The sequence below is a fragment of the Pelodiscus sinensis genome, chromosome 1, assembly GCF_049634645.1.
Source record: "Pelodiscus sinensis isolate JC-2024 chromosome 1, ASM4963464v1, whole genome shotgun sequence".
Taxonomy (NCBI): Eukaryota; Metazoa; Chordata; order Testudines; family Trionychidae; genus Pelodiscus; species Pelodiscus sinensis.
In genome coordinates, this window is record NC_134711.1 from 331372990 (window position 1) to 331391586 (window position 18597).

Here is an 18597-nt window from a genome sequence, read left to right on the forward strand (position 1 = left end):
GAAAAAAGTGAACAAGGAAAAGTTATTTACTTATTACAACAAGAACTTGGGTTCACCAAATAAAAGTAATACTCAAAAGATTTAAAACAAACAAAAGGAAGTTCTTCATTACGCAGCACACAGTTAACCTGTGGAACTCCTTGCCAGAGGATGTTGTGAAGACAAGAACTATAACAAGGTTCAAAAAAGAGAGATAAATTCATGGAAATTAGCTTCATCAATGGCTATTAGGCAGGATGGGTAGGGATGGTATCCCTAATCTCTGTTTGTCAGAGGCTGGGAATGGGTGACCGGAGGGATCATTTGATGATTATCTGTTTTGTTCACTCCCTCTGGGGTACCTGGCATTAGCCACTGTCAGAAGACCCAGTATGGCTGTTATATTCTTATGTATTTAAAAGCTGAATCCCAGGGAAGCAATACTCTGTGCTTTAATCTGCTTTTATCAGCTGCTCTATAACACCGAGCAAGCAAGTATGCTTCACCAAGTATGTCTTTTTGTTTTGTTAATAAAATCACCTTTTTAAAAACTATGGCTCCGTTTACACTACAAGCCTCTTCCGTAAGAGGAAATGCAAATGGAGCGCTCACCAACCGACTTCACCAACCCCTCCACCTTCATCCTACTGGGTGTTCCTGGCCTTTTTATCAGCAAAACTTCTTCTGCAAAAAGAACTGGAAGAAGATATGCATAAGAGGTTTTTACAAAATTTTTTAGGAATAAGGGGTCTTGTGAAAGAGGGTGTTTATCCAACAAATGGCGCCATCTATACAGGGCTTTTTATCAGAAAAACCTCTTTTGCAAAAAGTACTGGAAGAAGATATGCAAATACGAGCGTGCCATTTGCATATCCTCTTCCTCAAAAAATCTGCAGTGTAGACATATCCGCAGGGATAAGCAGGGAAAACCAGGATCCACACTCACATTTCCAATTGGTCCCTACTGAGGTTTCCCACACCATGATATGAAGGAATTACTGGCACATCGAGCACCGTCAAACATGAGATTGGCATTTTAGGGTCCATTGTTCATAATTCTTTTTTCTCAAAATAATAATGAGGACTTTTTTTCTGTATGTGAAGAGCTACTGGTCTCTTACACCCTTGAGAACAGCCTCCAGTAGTGCATGTTGGGTCTCATACTAATGTTCTCTCTCCATCTAGGTGTTTATACCTTGGCCATCACCCTACACCCCGGGCACATACAGGACATCAGGAGAATGTAAGGTACATGCAGAAGAAATCCTACTGCTTTAGAGCTGGACACCTTCTCTCCTGCTCCATGTCAGATTCCAACACAACCGACTTCACCAACCCCTCCATCTTCATCCTTCTGGGCGTACCTGGCTTGGAGGCCGCCCATCTCTGGATCTCCATCCCCTTCTGCACCATGTACATTGTAGCCATCTTGGGGAACTTCACCATCCTCTTCATTGTGAAGATGGAGCCGAGCCTCCATGTGCCCATGTACTATTTCCTCTGCATGCTGGCCGTCACCGACCTGGTCCTGACAACAACAACAATTCCCAAAATGCTGAGCATCTTCTGGTTCAATTGCAGAGAAATCGATTTCAGTGCCTGCCTCACCCAGCTGTACTTCATTCAGTGTTTCTCGGTGATGGAATCAGGGATCTTCGTGGCCATGGCGTTGGATCGCTACGTGGCCATCTGCCTTCCCCTGAGACATTCCACCATCCTCTCAAATCCTGTGATGGGCAAGATCAGCCTGGCTGTGGTGCTGCGCGGCAGCCTGCTCATAGTGCCCTATCCCTTCCTGGCAAGGCGCTGGCCGTATTGCAGAACCAACATGATCCCCCACACATACTGCGAGCACATCGCCGTGGTGAAGCTGGCCTGCGCCGACATCCGCATCAGTAGTTACTACGCCCTCTTTGTGGCCTTCTTGGTGATTGGTGTGGATGTGTTCCTCATCACCCTGTCCTATATTCAGATCCTCAGGGCCATCTTCATCCTCCCCACCAAGGACGCCCGGCTCAAAACCTTTGGGACCTGTGGCTCCCACCTCTGTGTCATCTTAGCCTTTTACATCCCCGCTCTCTTCTCCTTCCTCACACAGCGTTTTGGCCAGAATGTGCCCCTCCATTTCCACATTCTCTTTGCCAATGTGTATCTCCTGGTGCCTCCCATGCTGAACCCCGTCATCTATGGGGTGAGAACCAGGCAGATCCGAGACAGGCTGCTCCGTCCCCTTACTCATCAAGGGACCTGAAGTTTTTTGTTCTGGTGCTCTGGCTCTGAGACTGAGCTACAATCTTAAGGCTGCCACCTTTTGCTTTGCTTTTAAGGGGACTCTCCCCCCCTTCCCTGCCACCCTTTTCTCACCTCTTCTACCAAGTCCCTCCCCTGGTGCTCAGTACAATCCTCCCTTCTTCCTGTCTCTTGCTGCCTGCTTTTAACCTCCCTACCCACATCAAACTTAGGGGTACTATTTCTGGGTTTGCTGCTATGTGGGACAATTTTAACCATGATTCTAGGGCCTACTTCGCACTCTTTTTTTAAATCAATGAACTTAGCAGTTAGGTACCAGGAGCACTGCATCTAATTCCTATATGTTGTGTGGTTCGATTTATTTTAGATCCATGGGACACTCCAGTGTTGTGCTTAAAAGAAGCACTCGGGATCTTTTTCAGGGGGATAAGGCAACAGGCCACATGTATTGAACATACATAGATCAATCAACACTTTATCATATGCACATGATATGCACACAAACACACACACACACACACAAGCACACTCCGTCTTGTTGTTACTAATAGCTGCTCCCCCTAACTACACTGGCCAGGTGAGTTAGATGAGGGAAGGGTGGAGCCAGGTTTCTGCCGATCCGGATCAATGCTCCCATGTTGACAAGATGAAAAACCCGGGGTCCCTCTGCAAGATGCCTCTGATTTATCCCTCTCATGCAGCCAATTAGTCATCACCTTGCTTAAAGCCGCTTCAAAGAGTTCTTCCAAGGCAGGCACTGGCTGCTGGAGTCCCAAGGCCGTCTGTGTGTCCAGTCTTCTTAATGAGCTCACTTCACAGGTATTGTCTCGAATCTGGCTCCCCGACCCTCTTCACCCTTTCAACAGCTGCTGGAGGTGCTCCCCTTTCATTCTCCATTCACACCTCATTCATTTCAACAGGGAATCAAGGAAAGGGGAGAGATCCCTTCTATTCCTAACAAAAGACAATTTTCTTTACCTTAACTATTCCTATGACCTATAGCATAAAGAGCTTGACACAAAGTTTCTATGGAAAAGACTGAATACAAGGTTTCTCTTAATACAAGGAGGGTGTGTCTAGACTGGCAAGATTTTGCACAAAAGCAGTGCTTTTGCGCAAAAACTTGCCAGCTGTCTACACTGGCCGCTTGCATTTGCGCAAGAGCACTGACTTTGTAATGTACAAAATCAGTGCTTCTTGCAAAAATACTCTCCCGCTCCCGCTCGGGGAAAAGCCCTCTTGCGCAAGAATACTTGCACAAGAGGGCCAGTGTAGACAGGGAAGAACTGTTTTGCGCAAAAAAGCCCCGATGGCTAAAATGGCGATCAGGGCTTTCTTGCACAAAATCGCATCTAGACTGGCCACGGATGCTTTTGCGCAAAAACACTTTTTGCGCAAAAGCGTCCATGCCAATCTAGAGGCGCTTTTGCGGAAATACTTTTAACAGAAAAACTTTTCTGTTAAAAGTATTTCCGCAAAATCATGCCAGTCTAGACGCAGCCGGATTGTATAAGAAAGCATAACATAAAGATATATCTAAAAGAACAAGATATGTAGATATAAAATCTCTTAAGACAAAGTTATATGATAATGACACATGGTTATATGGACATGTTACAGAGATTTATCCACACCAGGGCTACTTAACCACCTTCTAATTCATTGCAAGCTTTAAGCAGTTAATACAGTTGTTTAAGTTTTACAACCCTTAAAAACAATTACTATACCATTTAATCCTTAAATACCTATACATTCTAAAGCAATGAATACAGTGCAAAGCAATGCAAAAGCAATTAATAAAAGATCTACTATATACAATAATAAAGCCTGATTCATCTACACTTCACCTGTATGCTACCTACTGTACCAGGCAGGAGGTCGTGGTTCCTTTTCTTCCCACGCAATGGAACGCCATGTACTGAGTTGCCTATTTACTTCTAGTTACATTGAGCAAGACGTGTGGGTTAATTCTGTCCATTCTCTTGTGGGAGAACAATTAATTAACTCCAATTGTGTCTAAGGGGGGACTGAGCAGGAAATCAAAACTCTCTAAAAGAAAACTGGTTAAAAGTTTTCCAGGCCTCTCTCCCTGTAACAGAGAGAAATCATCTTAACTCTAATCAAGACCCTTACAATGCCTCCTAGCTCAACTTCATGGAGACTCCTAGTCTGTCACAAATTGTCATGTAAACTCTTATCTTTGTCACAGTTTGCCTTGTAGGCTCCTCACTCAGGTTCTCATGTGCCTTTGTTCTGTAAACTTACTTCTAGCATACTCAGAGTACTTCTGCTGAGTCTTTGATATGTTAAAGAAAACAATCACAAACTAAACTGTCTGAACATATTGTATAAACGATCTCTGAACCTGTCTCTCAGGGCTCCTGCTGCTCTCACTCAGGTAGCGGTCAGCCTGCATGCATGCATAATAAAGTTTTCCTTCTAGATTTCTCTCCTGCCTCACTGCTTTGACCTCCAGCCTCGAACCCTTCTGGGGACTCTGTACCCCAGGGGAGCAAGATTTCCCCAACACTCGCCCATCGATTGTTCTTACTAAATCCAAATTATAGCAAAGTGAGACTTAGTCATTCTAATAATATTTACCAATTGATTACGTATTGTGTAGGATACGTAAAATGCCCAATGCCCTATTGGGGTACATCTTCCTAACCAGGATGTTACCTAAACTATGTGTGCAGTTGACAGTTTCATGGCTGCATCTGTACTTTTTGCTTATCAGAAACAAAAGCAACAGTATAAGGCCGCTTGTCCTGTGTTCTTGATGTGAACTTGCGTCCCAGGCTTAATCTGCATTGTTATTCAAAACAATTCCTGACTCTCAGCCTGCCTGTGTGCTTTGGTGCACCAGACTTGTGACCGGCCAGAAATCCACGCTTTGATCACCATTTATTGCCAAGGCAAGGCAAGGTAGTGAAGTCTCCCCTACACTATACAAATAGGCGGTGTCTAGACTGGCAAGTTTTTCCGGAAAATCATCTGATTTTGCGGAAAAACTTGCCAGCTGTCTATACTGGCCGCTTGAATTTCCACAAGAACACTGACGATCTCATGTAAGATCATCAGTGTTCTTGCGGAAATACTATGCTGATCCCGTTCGGGCAAAAGTCTTTTTCCGAAAGACTTTTGCGCAAAAGGGCCAATGTAGACAGCACAGTAGTATTTTCCGCAAAAAAGCCCCGATGGCGAAAATGGCGATCGGGGCTTTTTTGCGGAAAAGCGCGTCTAGATTGGCACGGACGCTTTTCCACAAAAAGTGCTTTTCCGAAAATGCTTTTAATGGAAAACTTTTCCGTTAAAAGCATTTCCAGAAAATTATGCCAGTGTAGACATAGCAATAAAGTATTGACCCACTCAGCTCCACTATGAACATGTTCTGGCATGTTTTCATAAGTCACTTGTATATTCTGCCTTTGTTGCTATCTCCACACACAGAGGGTACGTCTAGACTACCGGGTTTTGTTGACAGAAGTTTTGTCGACAGATACTGTCGACAAAACTTCTGTCGCCATAGAGCGTCCAGACACATTGAGTTCTGTCGACAAAGCAAGCTGCTTTGTCGACAGAACCCTGTAGTCTAGACGCAACCCTACAGGCAATAACACCTTCTGTCGACAGAACTCTGTCGACAGAAGGTGTTATGCCTCGTAAAATGAGGTATACCAGCGTCGACAAAACTGCTGAGTTCTGTTGACGTTATGTCGACAGAACTCAGCAGTAGTGTAGACGCTGGTATAGTTTTGTTGACAAAAGTCCACTTTTGTCGACAAAACTCTGTAGTCTAGACACACCCAGAGAGACCCTGGAGAGACTCCTGGTTCCTATCTGAACTCGGAGGTGGGAGAAGGGGAGTGGAGTCTAGTGGGTTACAGGAGATGGGCAGATACTTTTGGCCTCTGTATGAGAACATCAAAATGGCCATTCTGGGAAAGAGCAATGTCTCATTGTAATGTATTTGCTGGCTCAGTTCTCAAGCCGCTGGCCCTGCCGGGCATTGCTTGCCTGAACATTGGCCACTGAGGCTGTGTCTAGACTGTATCCCTTTTCTGTAAAAGGGATGCAAATTAGACACATCGCAATTGCAAATAAAGCGGGGATTTAAATCCCCCTTGCTTCATTTGCATAAACATGGCTGCCTCTTTTTTCCGGCTTGGAGCTTTGCCGGAAAAAAGCACCAGTCTAGACGGGGATCTTTTGGAAAATAAAGCCTTTTCCAAAAGATCCGTTATTCCTATTTTAAAGAGGAATAAGGGATCTTTCAGAAAAGGCTTTATTTTCCGAAAGATCCATGTTCATGCAAATGAAGCGGGGGGGATTTAAATCCCCGCTTCATTTGCAATTGCAATGTGTCTAATCTGCCTGCCCTCTCTCCGAGTCCCAACCCAGGGCCCTAAGGTCAAGGGGTAGATTTTCACCCCTGGACATGACTGACGGGGCATTGCTCTTAACGTGCCAGTCTGCGGGCTTACATCCCTAGCCGTGCTCTAAGTCTCTTCTTCTCCCTTCCCTCTCATCGGATCTTCCATCCTTCTCCGGTTTCCCTCACGGCATCCTCAAACTACCATGTCCTTTCCTCTGTAGATCCTTCACCCCAACTCTTCCTCCCTCCGGCTCCCTCTTTGCCCTGTTCGAACCGCCGTCCTTGCCCTCTGTCTCCTCTGTGCTCCCCCCTTCTGACCTTAGTGTGCCCATATTTACATCCGGGTCCTCTGTCCCCACTCTGTCCCCGCCCGAGCTGAGCTGCCCTCTACCAGCTGGGGAAGCGTACGGTTGGCTGGCAACCCCTGTGGAGCTGGCTGTGCTGGTGCCTCCGCCAGTGCCGGCCTCCACCTCCCGGCATTCTACAGCCTCCCGTGACTGGGTCAGGCTTGGGGAGCTCTGCAGCCCCTATCCCACCATGGTGCTTGGTGGCCTCCCACTCCCGCTGCTTGGCTGTGCTTCTCTGTCTGGGGGGGAGGGGCCATGAGTGTGGGGCCTTCCTGCCCCCTCACACCCATCTAGCCCAGCATCCAATCTGCTGACAATGGCCAGTCTCGCGTATTTCCAAGTGTACGAATGGAATCATTGTCAAGTGATTCATTCCCTGTGCCACACTCCCAGCCTCTGGCAATTGGAGGCCAAGGATATCTAAGACACGGTGTTGGATTCCTTACTGCCCTAGGTAATACCCATTGGTGGACGTGTCCTCTATGGACGTCTGTGGTTCTTACTGGAGACCTGTTATAATTTTAGTCTTCACCACATCCCTTCACAAAAATTCAAGAGCCTGACCATGACAAAATACGTTTTGTTTAAAAGCATCTGCCCATTTATTTCATGGGATGACCGCTAGTTCTCCTGTTATGGCAACGAGTATAAGACATTTCCTTATTCCGGTTTTTCAAAACCGTGCATGAGTTTCTGTACCCCAGTGATGTTCTCACTGGAACTTATTTATTTATTTGGAATCTGAAAAGTTCCGGTGTTTCAATCTCTCCACCTACACAAGTTTTTCTCTTACCACAATCATTTCTGCTGCCCTTCTCTGTACTTTTTCCAAATCCAAGATATAGTTTTGGGGACGGGGTGATCAAATTTGCACATAGTATTCGGTAGATTGGCATACCATGAATTTTTGTATGGCGCTGCTATGATATTTTCTGTCTTATCACCTGTCCTTTTTCTAATGATTCCCCATATTCTGTTAGTGGTTGTGATTTCCTCTGTATATTGAGCAGATCTTCTCAGAGAATTATCCACAATGACTCCAAGATCTCTTTTTTGTGAGTTAATAGCTAATTTAGACCCTATCATGTATTAAATATAGTTGGTGTTATATTTTGCAATGGGCATTAATGGAAATTTATCAACATTGAATTATACCTGCCATTTTGCAGTCAGCAGTCAGTCAATTTTGCCACCTCGCTGTTTACCTTATTTTGCTCATCATTTATTAATATATTTTACAGCACTGAGGGTCGGACGGATGCCCGGGGACCGCAGTAGTTACCTCTCTCCATTCTGAATGCTAGGCATTTGTTCCTACCTTTTGTTTCCTGTTGTTTAACTGGACTGCCTGCCTTTGCTTTCGGGATCATTACGGATCCTTAGTTTAATTTATTTTGTTACCATAAACCTTCTGCTTCTGCTTCTAAACAAACTCCCTGTCTGATAGTTGGAAGCTGGGAACTGCACAGAACTCTTCCCATTCCACACTCAAGCTGGGTGGTAGCCAGGAGCTTGGTCTGGCGCTAGGGTGTGATCTGTGAGGGGACCTCGGGTATGAAACCAATCCCTGGTTCAAACCTGCCCCAGCATCTCTCTGCCAATGATGGGCTGAGACAATCAGACCCTGGAGTCCATCCTAAGCCTACGATTCAGTGAATGAAAGGAAAGTGACCCACCGTTCCAGGTTCCTTTCAGGGTAACTGCACCTCTTAGCCTTACTGGTCCCCACAAAGCATTCCCCTTAGGGCTCATTCCTCTAGCGGCTGTCACGTCTCTAGGGGGCAGGTTTGCCTGCCTGTCCCTCTGCTGCAGGGGTTTCATGTGGCAGCCCCCCTACAATGCCCTGTCACCTGCGCTCAGCGCCTGCCGTTTGCTCTCTCTGCCGTCTCGGGCAGGGCCAGGGCTCCTCACAGAGGAAAGGATCTGGGGAGGGGGAGTGAGGCGAGCTGTGAGGAGAAGCCGTCTCACTGCCAGGGAGGATGACAGTAACACGGGGTATCTAGGATGTGGTGAAATCCCTACCCTGCCCCCTTTGACTTCAGCTCCACCCCTTCCAGGAGCATGGACCATGGACCCATCCCCCATGATGCTCTGGGGCACAGAGAGGCTTTTTGCTCCATTGTCTGGTGGTTATCCTGTCCAACATCTTCCCTAAACCTGGCCTAGCCCTAGCTAACCCATTCCAGCCAGGCCTTTGCCAAGAGGGCCTTATAAATCCATCAGAACGTGGTGCCCAGAGGTGGACACAATATCCCGCAGCACGCCATACTGCCTCCTCCACCTGGTAGTCACATGCAATCACCACCCAGAGTGCACTGCATGGCGCTCCAGTGGCTATTTAAAGGGCCTAAGGTTCTCAGCCACTGCTGCTCCCACAGGAATCCCTCGGCCTGGGGCAATTGTACCTCCCCTCCTCCCATCGGTGGGACTAACAGAGCGTTACCCAGTCCCAGTCACAAATTTTCACGACTTTGTTCCTGACATGCCTGAGAAAACAAACTCTGCCTCTGTCAGACAGGGTGTCGATCCTGCTGAAGGGAATACTGCTTCTTTGCTAACACCTGTAAACCTGTAAAGAGGTAGAAAACTCATCACAACAGGGAAACCCAGGCTGCTGAATGGAAGGAGAACCCAAGGCAAAAACTCATGCCTTTGATCGATATCTGAATCGAGTTATCACCAGTTGGAAAAGCACAGTGGCTAGCAATGCTACAGGAATAGGCAAGGAGGTTTCCTAGCAACCCAGAGAAGGAAACTTCCTGTCTTTTCAGATCAGTGAGGATATGTCTAGACTACATACCTCTGCCAAGAGAGGCGTGTAAAATAAGCTACCCGACATAGTAGGGGATTTAAATATCCCCAACGGGGATTTAAATATCCCCGGCTTCATTAAAATAAAAATGGCCACCACGTTGTGCCGGCTCAGCTGATCGTCGGCACAGCACATGAGTCAAGACACGGATTGTAGGCTTGGGTACTTGAGGTAACAGGCTGGCGCCTCTCTATTGTGGGGCCATGAGGATGTGTCTACACTAGAGATAAGATCGAAGCTGCTGCTCTTGATCCTCCTGAGTTTGAATTAGTGGGTGTAGTGAAGACACAGTCATTCGAACTGAGGGGTGCTCTGAGTTCCATGAGGAGTAAGGGAAGTCGAAGGGAGAGTCTTCTCCCTTCTACTTCCTTCAGTGTGGACAGCGCCAACAGTTGAGTTCATGAACTTTGACTTCAACTAGGCAATTAACGTAGCTGAAGTTGTGCAGCTTAATTTTACTTAGTCCCGTAGAGTAGACATACCTTGAGTGTCCAAAGCGTTCACTGAAGTGTGCTTGTGGTGTCCCTGCCTGTGAATGGCTGTGTAAGTGCACAACCTGGAGAGCACTGTGGCTTGTCACAGCTTCACAGTGTGAGAGGGAGCCAGGTGGGTCTGCCAGAGGACTCAGCAATAATCCACTTCCATATTGCACCTGGAGACATCCTCCACACCCACCCAGTTAAATTTCCCTGCTACATCATGTGTCCATTTCTCCCTTTCTTGTACTCAGTTATTTATGGAGAGACTGTGCTTACAGTAAGGAAGCTAGGAGTCTAGAATTCTATCTGTCATTCCTGCTATAACCGTGGCCAAGTCGTGTGTCTCAGTTTACCTATCAGTATACTAAGGATATGGTCTTGGTCAATTTCAATGGTTTGGTGTTTTTAAGATCCTTCAGTGAAAGGTGCTGCACAGGATGATGATAGTTACTAGCGAGAATCAATGACCTCTGATCCCTTAGCAACAGCTCGGTGTATCGGCAGAAAGAGCTCATGTCTGCCCTCAGGCATGTTACTTTGGATTGTTTGTTAATTAATCAACTATAATTGTTAAATACACACAAACCCACAGAATAGACAGTTCCTGCCTGACTCAATTCAAAACCTCAAGAGTTCTCTCCTTTGGGATGGGCCCCTTAAAGACTGTTTACTCTTAATGCACAGATGCGTCTTGTGCCCAGCATGTTTACATTCAGATACCTACACCTCCCCTAGCGGCTGAGCAAACCCCAATGGGATTGCAGGGAACTATATTATAATCGGTGCAGACACACTGTGTCAGCTATCGGTGTGGGCTGCTGCAGATGCTGAACAGAGAGAGGTGTCACAGTCAGCTACCGGAGGGGGATTCCCAGGGAGGACAGGTCTGTCTCCAAACTTACAGGTACCCATGTCGTGCTGCTCTTGTGTAATGTAGGAGTGGTGGGTGAGAGAATCGGTCCCTGCTCCTTTCCTCTCTGCGTGGCCATTAAACGTCCCAGGGCCCTGGCCAGCGGGGATGAGTTTGGCCCAGTGGATGACTCTGAATAAAGTGTTCTGCATCCACTCCTGTTTTGAAACATGGACCCCAGGGCTGGCTGCAGTCGGTCTCCCCACTGAAAGGTGCAACGGTAAAATCCTTCCCCTGCTCCAACTCACTCCCCTGCTGTTTATTCATCCAGGGATCCCATCAGCCCCTTCCATCCACAGCATGGCGCTGGGAGCTCACAATGTGCCATTTGCCCACGATGACGGCTAAATTCTCTCCAGGGTCTCAGCTTTCTCTGCTAGGGGGCTGTTCCCACAGGTTAATTGTGCGTTTGGCTGCACTAAGGAAGTGGTTTTGTGCACGAAAGCGCATGCTACTATTCATGTATTTTTGTTAGTCTCCACAGCGACGTTATTTCACCGTGATTAGCTTGCTAACAGCGGAATTAACATTTGGAAGCATTGGGGAGCTTTAGATATTTGCGGTTAGAACAATCTTCTCTTTTTGCCCATTTGCAGGGAGTCCGTTCCATTCTTTCTTTTCGTCTCCTCTGTCATATGCCCCCTTATTTGTCTCTTCTTTAAACTGCCCATTCACAGGATTTTCCAGCTGTCCTCATCTGGCAGCCTCCCCGATTCTCACAGCAGGTCTTAGAGATCCTCTTTCCCTCAGCTATAAACTTTATACCGACTTGGTGACCAAAAGGCAGTGCATGACCAGAATGAGTTATTCTCCATCCCATTCCTTAGACATCTGGACATTATCTGTGTTTCGGCCAATAATGTGACTGAGCAGCTGTTTGCTTTCAATGACACACAGGTCATTCTCCCGAGGTGTGCTAGAGTTGGCCTGTTTCCCCAACGTCTCCGTGGTTGCAAAGATTTTGTTTCCCCAAACTCAGATTTGGAGCAACTGGGTGAATGGGGAACAACCTACAGCATGTACTCTGCAGCCTGGATTTCATGGCATTCAGAAAGAACCAGGGGTGTCCAGTATCTACACCGATGTTTCCTGTTGATGCCTATCAAGGTTTCCCACAGCATGATATGAAGGAATTGCTAGCAAATGGAGCACTATCAAATATGAAATTGGCATTTTAGGGTCTATTGCTCATAATCCAATTCTCTAAATGATAAAAATGTCATTTTTTCAGTGAAGAGCAACCAATCTCTCACCCCCTTGAGAACAGCCTCAGGTAGTGCATGTCGTAGCCTCCAGTAGTGCACAGTCAACCTGTGGAACTCCTTGCCAGAGGATGTGGTAAAGGCTAGGACTTTTAAAAAGGGTTAAAAAAAGAGCTGGATAGATTCATTAACATTAGGTCCAACAATGGCTATTAGCCAGGATCGATAGGAATGGTGTGCCTAGCCTCTGTTTGTCTGGAGGTGGGTGACAGGGGAGGGATCCCGTGAGGATTACCTGTTGTGTTCCCTCCATCTGGGGCATCTGGTATTGGCCACTGTCAGCAGACAGGACACTGGGCTGTATGGACTGTTGGTCTGACCCAGTCTGGCTGTTCTTATGTTGTGTCTCACACTAACATTCTCTCTCCATACAGGTGATTATAACTTGACCGTTACCCTACACCTTGGGCACGTACAGGACATCAGGGGAACGTAAGGTACATAGAGGAGACACCATTCTGCTTCAGAACTGGACACCTGCCCTACTCCATGTCACATTCCAACACAACCCATTTCGCCAACCCCTCCACCTTCATTCTGCTGGGCATTCCTGGCTTGGAGACGTTCCATGTCTGGATCTCCATCCCCTTCTTTGCCATTTACATTGTAGCCATCTTGGGGAACTTCACCATCCTGTTCATTGTGAAGAGGGAGCCGAGCCTCCATGAGCCCATGTACTATTTCCTTTGTATGGTGGCTGTTGCCGACCTGGTCCTGACCACAACCACCCTGCCCAAAATGCTGAGCGTCTTCTGGTTCAGTTCCAAGGAGATCGATTTCAGTGCCTGCCTCGCCCAGCTGTACTTCATTCACTGCTTCTCAGTGATGGAGTCTGGGATTTTCGTGGCCATGGCGTTTGATCGCTTCGTGGCCATCTGCCATCCCCTGAGACATTCCACCATCCTCACAAACCCTGTGGTGGGCAAGATCAGCCTGGTTGCGATGTTGCGCGGTAGCATACTCTTACTACCCTGTCCCATCCTGGCGAGTCGCTGGCCGTATTGCAGAACCAACATGATCCCCCACACGTTCTGTGAGCACATCGCCGTGGTGAAGCTGGCCTGCGCCGACATCCGCATCAGTAGTTACTACGGCCTCTTTGTGGCCTTCTTGGTGATTGGTGTGGATGTGTTCCTCATCATCCTGTCCTATATTCAGATCCTCAGGGTCATCTTCAGCCTCCCCACCAAGGACGCCCGGCTCAAGACATTTGAGACCTGCAGCTCCCACCTCTGTGTCATTTCTGCCTTTTACATCCCACGACTCTTCTCCTTCCTCACGCAACGTTTTGGCCAGAATGATCTCCTGCATTTCCACATTCTCTTTGCCAACGTGTATCTCCTGATGCCCCCCATGCTGAACCCCATCATCTACGGGGTGAGGACCAAGCAGATCTGGAACAGGCTGCTCCGTCTGTTTACTAATAAAGGGACCTGATTTTTTATTTGTCTAGTGCTCTTGTTCCGAGACTGAGCTCCATATCCGAAGGCCACCACCTTTCTAAGTACTGTTAATTGGACCCACAAGGCCCTACCTCTTTGGTCACCTTTTCCACTAAGTCCCTACTCTAGTTTCTCATTCCAATCTTCTCTTCTCTTTCAGTCAGGGCATATTTCCTCCACCACTTTCCTCATATCCACAGGGGTGGTTATATCATCATCGAAGGTTTAGTTTTGGAATAGCTCCTGACAGAGATTGTGAATTGCTATTTTCCTGGTTTTTAAAGGAAGTAGGAGACCTGAGATTAAGTCTATGCTTAATAACAGATCATACATGTAGGCCATGTGAGGGGGGAGGGATAACTCAGTGGTTTGAGTGTTGGCTTGCTAAGTCTGTGGTTGTGAGTTTAATTCTTGAGGGGGCTATTTAGGGATCTGGGGAAAATCTGTCAGGGATGGTATTTGGTCCTATTATGAGGGCAAGGGACTGAACTCAATGACCTTTCAGGGTCCCTTCTGGTTCTATGAGATGGTATAGCTCTGTATTATTATATAAATGAGGTAGAACAGACATTTTCAACTTCGGTCTCACACATCGCTCTTGGGTCTCTCACAAGAAAGTGCTGACCTAGCTGAACATGTTAGGTCCCTTGCTCCAGTGGAAGGATCACAGCTGACAATCCCGTGTAGAAATAGGCTCCTCTCTCCAGCCCTTTAGCCAAGCCCTCAGGGACTGAAATCATTGAGAATTGAATGCACAAGTACCTTTGTGAACAATGAGACAAAAAAGTCATGTTTGATGATGATACCCCATGAGCATCTCCTTTCTAAGATCTTTTGAAAAGTCAATTCAAAGGACCTTTATCCCACCTGCCCCAGAGCCACCCAGCTGTTCCCCCAACTTGTCCCATCACACCATGCAGGAACCCATCCCAACACCTTACCACAGGGAGGCCCTTTTCCCCACCCTGCCCCCAGGAGAGGTGGGACTTAAACCCACAACCCTGTTCTCTCCATACAAGCACCCTATCCCCAAGGCCACACAGGAACCAACCCCACCCCATGAAGGATGCTGGAAATAATGTCCACTTGGCCTTTTAATGATTGTCACTAGTGCTAATTTGTTAATCTAAATGCCATGGAGAACTAGGCCAAATAACTCACCCTAGTCTAAGTCAATTCCAATGCTGCCAATTCCAACTCTGCTGTTACCTTTATCAGCCAATTATTTCACAAAATAAAAAAAGAGAGATCTTGTCAGTTTGACATGCCATATTTTCCATCAAGTCTTATTGATTGGCATGGACTGTAGGCCTACCTTTTAATTCTTTACTGACTGACCCCTTTCCACCTCTCCTTCTTATGCCCATGAGTGATATTAAGCTACCCTACATTCAATACCTAAGCCATCCCCTTTTAAAACAGTGATAACTGTAGCACTCTATCGGGCTTCTAATATTTATTAAAAACACAAATCAATGGGGCAGAGATCTCCTCAGACAACCCTTTTAGAACTGTTTGGGTGAGAGAGCTGTGGCTGTTGATTTCCAAAAAAATTGATGCTTAGTAGTTGCTGTTGTCCATCCTACATTCTTAACAATGGCCTGGAAAAAAAGAGTCCAAGTGGTCTGATACAGCACCAAAAGGTTTATCAGACATTTTTTTCCTTCTCTGCACCATTATTAACTGTGTTATCCTCTTTATTATATTCCTTTTTATTATATACTTTTGACATTATCTTATTAAAATACGACTAAGTAGATCATTGTTGATAGTAGTGTTATATTATCACACCATATCTTGTACATGGCATGTCAAGTAAGGTGTCTATAGAAAAGTTATAATATGCTTGAAAATGATTATGCTATTTGTACACGTGAATCAGTTGTGAATAGTGAGAAGGTACCTGTATCTCATGTGTTAACACCCAAAAGGTATGTAGCCAGCACAGTTAATGGAATTTTCCAAGACAAAAGGTCTATCAAAGAACACTCAACTTACAATAGGTCACAGAAGAGGCTTATCCCTACCTGAGGGACCCTGCTGTGGATGTTCTAGCTGGCATATGGATAATGGCTTCTGCTCTGATGCAGCAAAGCATTCAAGCACTTGTAAACAGCACACATGCCTCTAACCTCCATCTTGTTATCTGTGTTTTTCCACAATCTGGGCTGAGGGCTTTGTTTGAAAAAAAAGGGGTGTGTTTCCCTTCACATGGCAGAAGCGATGAAAGACGCTGGAAATAATGTCCACTTGGCCTTTTACTTGCTCTGATCTCTGGACTTACATTGAAGGAAGCATTCTAACCAAAGGGCTGAGGATCTTCCAATTAATTAAGAACATCCTGAGAATTTACCAGTTAGCAGATTGGGCCACCACTGCTTTAAGAATTTTGCAATTACTGTACAAATTTTATTCCTTTCGTCAATTTTATCTCTTACTTCTTTCTTCTATTTTATGAATATTTTACTAATCAATGTGGTCCTGTTCTTGGATGGAACAGCAGGCTGAAGCTAAAGCACAGGAAGAGAATGGGGCTTTTCAGTCCATTGTCCAAGGGTGCTCTTGGATGGCTTGTTGATACTGGACTCTGCAATAGTAGCATCTGTGAATAGAGCTTTCTTTCACCTCCCATTGACTAGGACATTCCGACTCATCCTGGTGGATTGCTACCTGGTGGATTGCTACCTCGGTTATATAGACTTTCATCACTCCTGTCCCAACTGTGGAAATGCAATATACACGGGCATGATGCTTTTACCAGTGGCCCCCAACTTGTGAGACGATTGGTTCCTGGGGAAGCGTTGTAAGTCGGGAACGTCATAACTCGAACCTGCATTTACAATAGGCATTGTGTGCCATCGTAAATGCAGGCCGAGGACATAAGTCGGGGGTTTTCGGCCCCTTCTGCACTTACAAAAAATGGACATAAGAAAGGGGCAGTCACAACTCGGGCCATCATAAAGCAGGGGTTTCCTGTACTGATAACGAAACTCCAGCTCTTGCCCATGACTTCAAGAGTATCTTCAACAGCACAGGTATGGTGACCACATCAACCTGTTCTCTGTGCTCTGCACTGGTGTCCCTGACAACATCAAGTGACGTTCAAGGCCTTCATCCTTGTCCTCAAGGTACTCAAAAGAAATGTGAACACAGCAAGCACCGAGAGCTAGCCGGCAAAAATGAAGCAAAAGTTGGTGGCTGGGCCTTGAAGGTAGAAAATTGAGACTGGAGATTAATTGGAAATTCTTTACACTGAGGTTAATTGACCATTGGACCAGTTTAGCAAGGATTGTGTCAAACAAGAAGAGAAGCTTTTCTCAAAGGATTGCTCTAGTTGAAATAGGAAGTAATTTAAGGCAAGCCAGTGTGATTCAGGAAGTCAGAGGAGAGGGTTACAATGGTTTCTCCTGGCCATATAATCTACGCATCTGTCTAGAATGCCCTGCAGGGGTAATATTTGTGTGGGCCTCATTCTGGGTCCTCATAACACCCTGGGGTCCATATTTTGGTTCTGAACAGATTGAAAGGAATACAGGAAATTCAAAGCTCAGTGGTGCTTGTTACTCATCATTGCTGGAAGCAAATTAGCCAGAGTCCCCGTGATTCTTTGTCAATCCCTCCTTCTCGCTATATAACCCTTCCAGGGTACGTATACATGGCAGGGCAAAGGTCGAATTGAGATATGCAACTTGAGCTACATCATTTGCGTTGCTGAAGTCGAAATAGCTCAATTAGGCTTTTGGTGCTGTCTACGCAGCAGGAAGTGGAAAGAAGAACACTCTTCCTTTGGCTCTCCCTACTCCTTGGCTGTGTCTACATTGGCACCCCTTTCGGAAAAGGGATGCTAATGTAGCACTTGGGAATAGGCAAATCCGTGGGGGATTTAAATATCTCCCGCGGTATTTGCATTAACATGGCTGCTGCTTTTTTCCGGGTTGGGGAAAAGCCGGAGAAAAGCGCCAGTCTAGACGTTATTCTCCGGAAAATAAAGCCTTCTCCGGAGGATTTCTTATTCCTACTTTCAAGTAGAGTCAATAGAAAACCAGGCCCTTCTGACTGACAGGCCCCATGAGCAATGGGGAGAGGCCAATGCTTCAGATCAGCCTCATGGACAGGCAGGAAGACCAATGAGGAGTCAGGATGTGAGGGGGCGGATCCCATCCTCCATGAGAGCGGGAGCTGCCTCGGCAACAGCAAGGTTGAGCAATGGGACAGCCGGGGCCCAGGCTGAGCTGGGAGCAGAGCCAAGGGGGCCAGGGTGCAGCCCATGGAGCAGGTCAGTGCTGGAAGCAGAGCCACAGCAGCCAGAGCCAGAGAAGCAGCCCAAGGAGCTAAGATGGTGGCAGAGCAACAGCAGTGCTAAGGCAGAACAGAGGTGGGACTGGGGCAGAGGACAGAGCCATCTGGAGCCATGTGCACTGAGAAGGAGCTACTGTGTGTGTGGGGGGGAACCCTGGGCAGAGGCAGCCAAGGGGGATCATAACCCTAGTGGCTGAGCTAGAGTCTTAAGGCATGTGGCCACAGCAGGGCAGCACACCCCAGCCTGGGCTGCGTGAGGGACGGACTGTGAATTCCCTTCCTTTCCAGGGACGGCTGGCTGCGATGTCCTTGTGCCCACAGCGTGAGGCTTTGTGCTTTCCTTTCACCTTTTCAGGTTTTCTTATGTTATTTTAATTAGTAGCTGTTTAATACATTTGGCTTCCTTGGACTTCATGAACGATCAGTGGGTCAGAGAAGTGCC

General features: G+C 46.7%; 2 protein-coding genes across 2 annotated transcripts; both read left to right on the plus strand.

Annotated features, from left to right (window-relative positions):
• The first annotated feature begins 1231 nt into the window (after positions 1–1231).
• On the plus strand, positions 1232–2230 carry LOC102445737 (olfactory receptor 52R1-like). Its single transcript, XM_006126317.3, has one exon. It carries the CDS (start codon positions 1232–1234, stop codon positions 2228–2230), a length of 999 nt encoding a protein of 332 aa, XP_006126379.2.
• Positions 2231–12903: 10673 nt separating this feature from the next.
• LOC102445973 (olfactory receptor 52E8-like) lies at positions 12904–13851 on the plus strand. Its single transcript, XM_075922876.1, has one exon. It carries the CDS (start codon positions 12904–12906, stop codon positions 13849–13851), a length of 948 nt encoding a protein of 315 aa, XP_075778991.1.
• Positions 13852–18597: the final 4746 nt, after the last annotated feature.

What these genes read in the sequence shown, in the direction of transcription:
- LOC102445973 (XM_075922876.1), top strand. Translation starts at nt 12,904, where the DNA reads ATGTCACATTCCAACACAACCCATTTCGCCAACCCCTCCACCTTCATT.
- LOC102445737 (XM_006126317.3), top strand. Translation starts at nt 1,232, where the DNA reads ATGCAGAAGAAATCCTACTGCTTTAGAGCTGGACACCTTCTCTCCTGC.